At 42.5% G+C, this 11,520-nt stretch overlaps 1 protein-coding gene across 1 annotated transcript in view; it reads left to right on the top strand.

The window, feature by feature from the left end:
- Nucleotides 1–11,520, top strand: part of arhgap29a (Rho GTPase activating protein 29a) — a 92,230-nt gene that overhangs the window by 75,002 nt on the left and 5,708 nt on the right. Inside the window, exons 15-16 of the mRNA XM_070446813.1 lie at nucleotides 3,607–3,770; nucleotides 11,297–11,485. Coding sequence (XP_070302914.1) covers nucleotides 3,607–3,770; nucleotides 11,297–11,485 — 353 coding nt within the window. The remainder of the gene's footprint in view (nucleotides 1–3,606; nucleotides 3,771–11,296; nucleotides 11,486–11,520) is intronic.

The following is an 11,520-nucleotide window of genomic DNA, read 5'->3' as shown; positions in this document are numbered from 1 at the left end:
CACGGGGACCATGTCGTCAGCTGATGACCTGGACGAGAGAGAGCCGCCCTCGCCGTCAGACAACGGTGAGTCAGATAGTTCATTCATTTGATATGTTTCTATACGCTTGCTTTGGCAAAGGGAAGTTCAGGGAAGGTGTGTGTGTGTGTGTGTGTGTGTGCGTGCGTGCGTGCGTGCGTGCGTGCGTGCGTGCAATAATTCTTTTTCCCTTTTTTCCAAAGCCGCAGGCAAAAAGCCAAAGGTAAAAGACTAGGTTAGACATTACAGTTAGAGCATTAGTCCAGTAAATGTTGCTATTTTGAATCTCCATGGTGAACAAATCTACCGATGTGCCCTTGAGCTAGGCACTCAACCCTTATTGCTCCAGGGTCGCTGTTGATAATGGCAGACACTGGCCGCGACCTCAATCTCTGAGGGTGTCAGGGGGAGTTGGGATWTGCAAAAAAACACATTTCCAATTGCACACATGCGTATAAGAGATCTTCTTTCTAAAACGCTATATATCCATTTTCAGAAATGTGGGTAAGTTAGCTTTKATTGTTAAAAGATCTTATGAACGAGATTGGTGTGTTTTTTCAATTATCTAAACATGGCATGGGGTTGTTTAAAGACAGACGTATTTGTTTGAAATGTATCATTGATGGTTTAATTTCAGAGAGACAAATAATCATGTTTTTTTGCAAAATGCTAAATATCCACCTCTCTCAGAGAAATATGTAGTACCGCTAGGTTTTAYACAGTCAAATGTCACAAATAACTATATTTTTTATACATTTCTTTTTACCTTTATTTAACTAGGCAAGTCAGTTAAGAACAAAWTCTTATTTTCAATGACRGTCTAGGAACAGTGGGTTGAGTGCCTTGTTCWGGGGTAGAATGACAGATTYTTATCTTGTCAGCYCGGKATTTGATCTTGCAACCTTTCTGTGACTAGTCCAACGGTCTAACCACTAGGCTACCTGYCRCCCCAAGTAACTGATACATTTGTGTAATCAACATAAAAAACTATGAATCAATACAGTAATAGATCTGTATGTAAAACATTTACAGTGCCTTCAGAAAGTAGTCAYACCCCTTGACTTATTCCACATTTTGTTGTGTTAACGCGTGAATTAAATAGATGTTTTGTTCTCACCCATCTACACACAATACCCAATAATGACAAAGTGAAAACATGTTTTCTGAAATTTGTGCAACTTTATTGAAAATAAAATACAGAAATATCACATTTACATAGGTATCCATACCCCAGATTTTTTTTTAGAATCACCATTGGCAATGATTACAGCTGTGAGTGTTTCTGAGTAAGTGGTGGCATGTAGTCTGGCGGTTAACAGCTTTGGGCCATGGCCTCCCGAGTGGTGCAGCAGTCTAAGGCACTGCATCGCAATGCTAGAGGCATCACTACAGACACGGGTTCGATTCCAGCCTGTGTCGCAGCCAGCCACGTCCGGGAGACCCATGAGCCGGCGCACAATTGGCACAGTGTTGTCCGGGTTAGGGGAGGGTTTGGCTGGCCGGATGTCCTTGTCCCATCGTGCTCTAGCGACTCCTGTGGTGGGCAGGGTGCATCCACGCCGACACGGTTGCCAGTTGGACGGTGTTTCCTCCGACACATTATTGCGGCTGGCTCCGTGTTAAGCGAGAAGTGTGTCAAGAAGCTTGGCAGGGTCGGTGTTTTGGAGGACACATGGCTCTCGACCTTCGCCTCTCCTGAGTCCGTACGGGAGTTGCACGATGGACACAGGCTGTAACTATCAATTGGATATCACGAAATTGGGAAGAAAAAGGGGTAAAAATTACAAAAAAAATAAAACAGCGTTTGGCCAGTGACCGAAAGGTTGCTTGTTTGAATACCTGAGCCGTACTAGATGAAAAATCTGTCGATGTGCCCTTAAGCAAGGCACTTAACCCTAATTGCTCCTGTAAGACGCTCTGAATAAGAGTGTCTGCTAAATGTAAGTCTCTAAGAGCTTTGCACACCTAGATTATACAATTATTATTAAAAAAATCTTCAATCTCTGTCAAGTTGGTTGTTGATCATTGCTAGACAACCATTTTAAAGTCTTGCCTTAGATTTTCAATCCAATTTAAGTCAAAACTGTAACTAAACCACTTAGGAACATTCAATGTCATCTTGGTAAGCAACTCGAGTGTAGATTTGGCCTTGTGTTTTAAGTTATTGTYCTGCTAAAAGGGAATTTGTCTCCCAGTGTCTGTTGGAAAGCAGACTGAACCAGGTTTTCCTTTAGGATTTTAACTGTGCTTAGCTCTATTCCTTTTCTTTTTATCCTAAAAAACTACCCAAGTCCTTGCCGATGACAAGCATACCTATACCATGATGCAGCCACCCCTGGGTTCAAAATATGGAGAGTGGTACTCAGTGATATGTTGTATTGGATTTTCCTCAAACATAACACTTTGTGTTCAAGACATAAAGTAGTTTGCCACATTTTTAGCATTTTTTATTTAGTGCCTTATTGCAAACAGGATACATGTTTTGGAATATTTTTATTCTGTACAGGCTTCCTTCCTTCTTTTCATTTTGTCATTTTGGTTAATATTGTAGAGTAACTACAATGTTGTTGATCCATCCTTAGTTTTCTACTATCACAGCCATTAAACTGTTTCAAAGTCACCATTGGCCTCATGAAATCCCTGAGCGGTTTCCTTCTTATCTGGCAACTGAGTTAGGAAGGACTCCTTATCTTTGTAGTGGGTGTATAGGTAGACGGTGTATATTTGGTGTATTGATACACCACCCGAACTGTTATTAATAGCTTCACTGTGCTCAAAGGGATATTCAATGTCTGCTTTTTTTAAATTTATACCCATCTACCAATAGGTGCCCTTCTTTGTGAGGCATTGGAAAACCTCCCTGGTCTTTGTGGTTGAATCTGTGTTTGAAATTCACTGCTCGACTGAGGGACCTTACAGATAATTGTATGTGTGGTGTACAGAGATGAGGTAGTCATTCAAAAATCATGTTAAACACTATTATTGCACACAGAGTGAGTCCCTGCAACTTATTATGTGACCTGTTAAGGAAATGTTTACTCCTGAACTTATTTAGGCTTGCCATAACAAAAKGGTTGAATAGTTATTGACTCAAGACATTTCAGCTTTTMATTTTTTATTAATTTGTTAACATTTCTAAAAACATAATTCCACTTTGCATTATGTGGTATTGTGTGTAGGCCAGTGACACAAMATCTCAATTTAATCAACAAAATGTGGAAAAAGTCAAGGGGTGTGAATACTTTCTGAAGGCACTGTACATTTGACATTTTAGTAATTTAGCAGATGCTCTTATCCAGAGCGACTTACAGTTAGTGTATTCATCTTAAGATAGGTGTTACAACCACATATCACAGTCAAACATACAGTATACAAACTTCCATTCCAGATAAACAATGGAGTTTTGCATAAGCATCCAACAAAATTATGATTATAATTAATATTACACTCACTGAGCAAAACAACGTTTGGACCAACAACAGAACAGACCAATAATACTGAGAGTGATGCTTTTAATGGAGATGATACTGACTCYCTCCCTCTCTCTCTCGCTTTCTTTCCCTCCTCTCCGTCTCTTCTCTCCCTCAGGTCTGAGTGAGATGCTGATAGAGACAGCCAGTTCCCCAGGTCCGTTCCGTAACACCCAGATGTCCAAGGCAGCCCAGACACACAAGCTGAGGAAGCTGAGGGCCCTGTCCAAGTGCAGAGAGTGTGATAGTCTGGTGGTCTTCCATGGGGCTGAGTGTGAGGAGGTGAGTGCAGTGGTTCTCAATCTGGGGTGCTCTACCCCTGGAAGTACCTGGCCACAGGGGGGAATTGGAAAGACTCTTAAGACCATAGGCCTAATGATCAGTGGAACATGAGGGGGTACTTCAGGTAGAGCAAAATGTGATTTGGGGTACAGTAAGTAACCAAATAAGACATACTGGCGCCGAAGAACATGGCTGACATTTTACATTCTCCCAACCAATTGTGCTATTTTGTCTTTTTTTTTTAGTTTTGTGTAACTTATTTTTTTTTACCTATTTTGTACATAATGTTGCTGTTACCGTCTCTTATGACCGAAAATAACTTCTGGACATCAGAAAAGCAATTACTCACCATGGAATGGAAGAAACTTTTTCCTTTAACGAGTCCGACAAGAAGGATATCCTGCTTTCACTGGAACAGGCCCAGAGCCACGCCTTTTGCGTGAAGAAAAGACGCCGGAAAAGGGGACGCAGATCGGGGATCCTTCTGAGAATCCGGAGGCGAGCGAGTAAACTCCCAATGCCTTCCATTCCTCTTGCTAACGTGCAGTCATTGGAAAATAAAATTGATGACCTACGATTAAGATTATCCTACCAATGGGACATTCAAAACTGTAACATCTTATGTTTCACCGAGACGTGGCTGAACGAAAGATAYGGACAATATAGAGCTGGCAGGATTTTTCATGCACCGGCAGAACAGAGACGCTACCTCTGGTAAGACGAGGGGTGGGGGTGTGTGTCTTTTTGTCAATAACAGCTGGTGCGCGATGTCTAATAAGAAGTCTCAAGGTATTGCTCGCCTGAGGTAGAGTACATTATGATAAGCTGCAGACCTTATTATCTACCAAGAGAGTTCTCATCTGTATTATTTGTAGCTGTCTATTTACCACCACAAAACAAAGCTGGCACTAAGACTGCTCTCAACCAACTCTATAAGGCCATAAGCAANAGAGATGAGGTAGTCATTCAAAAATCATGTTAAACACTATTATTGCACACAGAGTGAGTCCCTGCAACTTATTATGTGACCTGTTAAGGAAATGTTTACTCCTGAACTTATTTAGGCTTGCCATAACAAAAKGGTTGAATAGTTATTGACTCAAGACATTTCAGCTTTTMATTTTTTATTAATTTGTTAACATTTCTAAAAACATAATTCCACTTTGCATTATGTGGTATTGTGTGTAGGCCAGTGACACAAMATCTCAATTTAATCAACAAAATGTGGAAAAAGTCAAGGGGTGTGAATACTTTCTGAAGGCACTGTACATTTGACATTTTAGTAATTTAGCAGATGCTCTTATCCAGAGCGACTTACAGTTAGTGTATTCATCTTAAGATAGGTGTTACAACCACATATCACAGTCAAACATACAGTATACAAACTTCCATTCCAGATAAACAATGGAGTTTTGCATAAGCATCCAACAAAATTATGATTATAATTAATATTACACTCACTGAGCAAAACAACGTTTGGACCAACAACAGAACAGACCAATAATACTGAGAGTGATGCTTTTAATGGAGATGATACTGACTCYCTCCCTCTCTCTCTCGCTTTCTTTCCCTCCTCTCCGTCTCTTCTCTCCCTCAGGTCTGAGTGAGATGCTGATAGAGACAGCCAGTTCCCCAGGTCCGTTCCGTAACACCCAGATGTCCAAGGCAGCCCAGACACACAAGCTGAGGAAGCTGAGGGCCCTGTCCAAGTGCAGAGAGTGTGATAGTCTGGTGGTCTTCCATGGGGCTGAGTGTGAGGAGGTGAGTGCAGTGGTTCTCAATCTGGGGTGCTCTACCCCTGGAAGTACCTGGCCACAGGGGGGAATTGGAAAGACTCTTAAGACCATAGGCCTAATGATCAGTGGAACATGAGGGGGTACTTCAGGTAGAGCAAAATGTGATTTGGGGTACAGTAAGTAACCAAATAAGACATACTGGCGCCGAAGAACATGGCTGACATTTTACATTCTCCCAACCAATTGTGCTATTTTGTCTTTTTTTTTTAGTTTTGTGTAACTTATTTTTTTTTACCTATTTTGTACATAATGTTGCTGTTACCGTCTCTTATGACCGAAAATAACTTCTGGACATCAGAAAAGCAATTACTCACCATGGAATGGAAGAAACTTTTTCCTTTAACGAGTCCGACAAGAAGGATATCCTGCTTTCACTGGAACAGGCCCAGAGCCACGCCTTTTGCGTGAAGAAAAGACGCCGGAAAAGGGGACGCAGATCGGGGATCCTTCTGAGAATCCGGAGGCGAGCGAGTAAACTCCCAATGCCTTCCATTCCTCTTGCTAACGTGCAGTCATTGGAAAATAAAATTGATGACCTACGATTAAGATTATCCTACCAATGGGACATTCAAAACTGTAACATCTTATGTTTCACCGAGACGTGGCTGAACGAAAGATAYGGACAATATAGAGCTGGCAGGATTTTTCATGCACCGGCAGAACAGAGACGCTACCTCTGGTAAGACGAGGGGTGGGGGTGTGTGTCTTTTTGTCAATAACAGCTGGTGCGCGATGTCTAATAAGAAGTCTCAAGGTATTGCTCGCCTGAGGTAGAGTACATTATGATAAGCTGCAGACCTTATTATCTACCAAGAGAGTTCTCATCTGTATTATTTGTAGCTGTCTATTTACCACCACAAAACAAAGCTGGCACTAAGACTGCTCTCAACCAACTCTATAAGGCCATAAGCAARGAAGAAAATGCTCACCCAGAAGCGGCGCATCTARTGGCCGGGGACTTTACTGCAGGCRAACTTAAATCAGTTTTACCAAATTTTTACCAGCATGTCAYATGTGCAACCAGGGRGGRAAAATCCTAGAYCATCTTTACTCCACACACARAGATGCATACAAAGCTCTCCCCCRCCCTCCATTTGGCAAATCTGACCATAATTMTATCCTCCTGATTCCTGCTTACAAGCAAAAACTAAAGCAGGAAGTACCAGTGATTCGCTCAAGTGGTCAGATGACGCGGATGCTACACTACAGGACTGTTTTGCTAGCACAGACTGGAATATGTGCCAGGATACATCCAATTGCATTGAGGAATACACCACCTCAGTCATCGGCATCATCAATAAGTGCATCGATAACGTCGGGACGTTATCGATGCCGTTATCGACGTTAACGGGACTTACATATCCCAACCAGAAGCCTTGGATTACAGGCAACATTCGCATCGAGCTAAAGGCTAGAGCTGCCGCTTTCAAGGAGTGGGAGACTAATCCGGACGCTTTTAAGAAATCCCGCTATGCCCTCAGACGAACCATCAAACAAGCAAAGCATCAACGCAGGATTAAAATTGAATCCTACTACACCGGCTCGTCGGATGTGACAGGGCTTGAAAACTATTACGGACTACAAAGGGAAACCCAGACGCGAGCTGCCCAGTGACGTGAGCCTACCAAACGAGCTAAATGCCTTTTATGCTCGCTTCGAGGCAAGCAACACTGAAGCATGCACGAGAGCACCAGCTGTTCTGGATGACTGTGTGATAAYGCTCTCGGTAGCCGATGTGAACAAAATCTTTATTAAACAGGTAAACATTCACCAAGCCGCAGACAGATTACCAGGACGTGTACTCAAAACATGCGCGGACCAACTGTCAAGTGTCTTCACTGAYATTTTAAACCTCTCCCTGACCGAGTCTGTAATACCTACATGTTTCAAGCAGACCACCATAGTCCCTGTGCCTAAGGAAGTGAAGGTAACCTGCCTAAATGATTACCGCCYTGTGGCACTCATCTCTCATGTTGGTAGCCATGAAGTGCTTTGAAAGGCTTGTCATGGCTMACCTCAACAGCATCCTCCCGGACACCCTAGACCCACTCCAATTCGCATACCGCCCCAACAGATCCACAGATGACGCAATCTCAATCGCACWCCMCACTGCCCTTTCTCACCTGGACAAAAGGAACACCTATGTAAGAATGCTGTTCATTGACTACAGCTCAGCGTTCAACACYATAGTGCCCACGAAGCTCATCACTAAGCTAAGGACTCTAGGACTAAACACCTCCCTCTGCAAATGGATCCTGGACTTCCTGATGGGCCACCCTCAGGTGGTAAGAGTAGGCAACAACACGTCTGCCACACTGATCCTTAACACTTGGGCCCCTCAGGGGTGTGTACTTAGTCCCCTCCTGTATTCCCTGTTCACCCACAACTGCGTGGCCAAACACAGTGGTTGGCCTGATCACTGACAACGATGAGACGGCCTATAGGGAGGAGGTCAGAGAACTGGCAGTGTGGTGCAGGAACAAAAACCTCTCCCTCAATGTAAGCAAGACAAAGGAGCTGATCGGGGACTACAGGAAAATGCGGGCCGAACAGGCCTCCATTAACATCAACGGGGCGGAGTGGAGTGGGTCGAGTGGAGTGGAGCGGGTCGAGAGTTTCAAGTTCCTTGATGTCCACATCACCAACGAACTATCATGGTCCAAACATACCAAGACAGTGGTGAAGAGGGCACGACAAAACCTTTTCCCCCCCAGATCCTCAAAAGATTCTACAGCTGCACCATTGAGAGCATCCTGRCCAGTTGCATCACCGCTTGGTATGGCAACTGCTTGTCATCTGACAATAAGGAGCTACAGAGGGTAGTGTGAGCAGCCCGGTACAATTACTGGGCCAAGCTCCTGCCATCCAGGACCTATATAATAGCGGTTCAGAGGAAAGCCCATAAAATTGTCAAGACGTCCAGTCACCCAAGTTCTAGACTTTTTTCTCTGGCTACCGGCATGGCAAGCGTACGGAGCGCCAAGGCTAGGACCAAAAGGCTCCTAACAGCTTCTACCCCCAAGCCAATAGACTGCTGAACAATTCATAAAAAATCGCCACGAGACAATTTACATTGACTGACCCCCCCGGCGCTGCTAGTCACTGTTTGTTTGTTGCCTCTTTAGATGTCGACCGATTAATCGGAATGGCCGATCTAATTAGGGCCAGTTTCAAGTTTTTAATAACAATCGGTATCGGCATTTAGGACGCCGATACATTGCACTCCATGGAGGAGATTGCGTGGCAGGCTGACTACCTGTTATGCGAGTGCAACAAGGAGCCAAGGTAAGGTCAGCTAGCATTAAAACCTATCTTATAAAAAACATCAATCTTAACATTAATCCCTAGTTAACTACACATGGTTGATTCTTTACTAGTTTAGTCTAGCTTGTCCTGTGGTTGCATAATAATCGATGCAGTGCCTGTTCATTTTCATTGAATCACAGCTACTTCGCCAAACAGGTGATTTAACAAGCATTCGTGAAAAAAGCACTGTCGTTGCTCCAATGTACCTAACCATAAACTCAACACCTTGTCTTAAAAATCATACACAAGTATATATTTTTAAACCTGCATATTTAGTTAATATTGCCTGCTCACATGAATTTCTTTAACTAGGGAAATGTGTGTCATCTTCGTCTTGCAGAGTCAGGGTAGACAGACAAGAAGTCAGGGTAAAGAAGATGCAGCAAGTTTGGGCCTCCTGGCCTGCTTGCGAAACTGTCGTGAAGACATTTCTTCCTACCAAGACAGCCAAGTTCGCAAACGGGGGATGATTTAACAAAAGCGCATTTGCCAAACAAGGCACAATCGTTGCATGAATATAAACCATCAATGCATTTCTTAAATCAATTACACAGAAGTATATTTTGTAAAAACCTGCATATTTAGTTAAAAAAGAAATTCAATGTTAGCAGGCAATATTAACTAGGGAAATTGTGCTACTTCTCTTGCCGTTCTATTGCACAGCAGAGTCAGGGTATATGCAACAGTTTCGGGCGCTGGCTCGTTGCGAACTAATTTGCCAGAATTTTACATAATTATGACAATAACATGAAGGTTGCTGCAATTAACAGCAATATTTAGAATTATGGATGCACCATTAATAAAATATCGGAACGGTTCCCTGATTTTCACTAAAAGAAGTAAAAACGTTTTGTTTTCGAAATGAATAGTTTACGGATTTGACCATGATTAATGACCTAAAGGATCGTATTTCTGAAGTGTTAGTTAATTAATAATTAGTCTACTTTAATTGATATAGAGCACGCTCTGAATCTGAGCGCTGGTAGGCCATGCAGAGGCTCGTAAAGCATTATTCAAACCAGCACTTTCGTGCGTTTGCCAGCCAGCCTCTTCGCAATGCTTCAAGCATGCGTGTTTATGATTCAGCTATCAAACCACTTGCCCGACGCTATAGGCTAGGCAAATAATAAAAGATACTGAGAACATCCAATAGTCAAGAGGTTATTTGAAATACAAATGGTGTATAGGAGAAATAGTCCTATAACATAACTACAACTAAAATGTCTTGACCTGTGGATATTGAAGACCTCATGTTAAAGAACCACCAGCTTTCATATATTCTCATGTTCTGACAAGGAACTTAAACGTTAGCTTTTTATACATGCAATATTGCACTTTTACTTTCTTCTCCAACAACTTGTGTTGTTGCATTATTTAAACTCATTGAACATGTTTCTATTATTGTTTGAGACTAAAATTGATTTTATTGATGATATTATAATTAAGTTAAAAATAAAGGTGTTCATTGTTCATTCAGTATTGTTTAATTGTCCACATTAACATAAAAATATAGGATACTAGAAATTCATATTATACAGAAAATCCGCCGATAGGAGTTCAGCGTTCCACAATAGATTCGGGGTCGCCCAATTACACGGGGGATCGGTTAAAATCGGATCGACCTTAGATTACCTAATGCATAGTCCCAACTTCGCCCCACTATTCAGTACCGATTTGACCTCAAAACTAGCCTGTATTCCCTGCCACACTGACTTGGTAGCCTGAGGTGCCCCTGGTATATAGCCTCTGTTATTTCTTATTGTGTTACGTGTTGTATTATACTTTTATTTTTATCCTACATGGTAAATATTTTCTTCTTCTTGAACTGCACTGTTGGTTAAGGGCTTGTAAGTAAAGTCTACACTTGTTGTATTCGGCGCTTGTGGCAAATAAAGTTTGATTTGATTAGCACCAATAGGAAAGAGGTTGAGATGACAAGTAGCCACACAGGGGCTGAATGAGAGTCCACAGACCATCAGTTGTCATTTAGAGTGACCTCTCCATCATCCAGCACTAGGTATTTGGACTCATTAAAAGGGGACGTGCAGCGGAAACCAAAGACCTTTTGTTACCCTCTGGGAGCCTGTACGATCCTCTTGTTAGAATGTTCTCTCAGCTCTGTTTATTTTAGATAGAGTTGCATTACATATTTATGGGAACATTCATATTTGAATACATTGGAACAGGACAGTGAAAGGTGGTTACTTGAGGGGAATGGTTATTTAGACGATTATGTAACACTGTGGYYCTGTGTGGCTCTGTGAGAKTGGGGTGCTWGCAACGTCAAGGTCGTGGGATCAATTCCCACAGAGATCACATACACTTACTGAAATATATGCACTCACTGCTAAGTGGCATATATATACAGTATTATTGCTAGCTGACATGGATATTCCCTCTTTGACTCCTCTGCTGTTTCCCCAGTGCTCCCTGGCCTGCCATAAGAAGTGTCTGGAGACTCTGGCCATCCAGTGTGGTCATAAGAAACTCCAGGGTAGACTGCACCTCTTTGGTGTTGACTTCACCCAGGCAGCTAGGAACAACCCAGATGGTATTCCTTTCATCATCAGGAAGTGTACCTCGGAGATTGAGAATAGAGCGCTGGACATCAAGGTAACATTATGCTAGCTTTTTGAAGTAAGATTATG

This window comes from Salvelinus sp. IW2-2015, linkage group LG14, assembly GCF_002910315.2.
Source record: "Salvelinus sp. IW2-2015 linkage group LG14, ASM291031v2, whole genome shotgun sequence".
Classification (NCBI taxonomy): domain Eukaryota; kingdom Metazoa; phylum Chordata; class Actinopteri; order Salmoniformes; family Salmonidae; genus Salvelinus; species Salvelinus sp. IW2-2015.
This window is presented reverse-complemented; position numbering and strand designations above follow the sequence as displayed.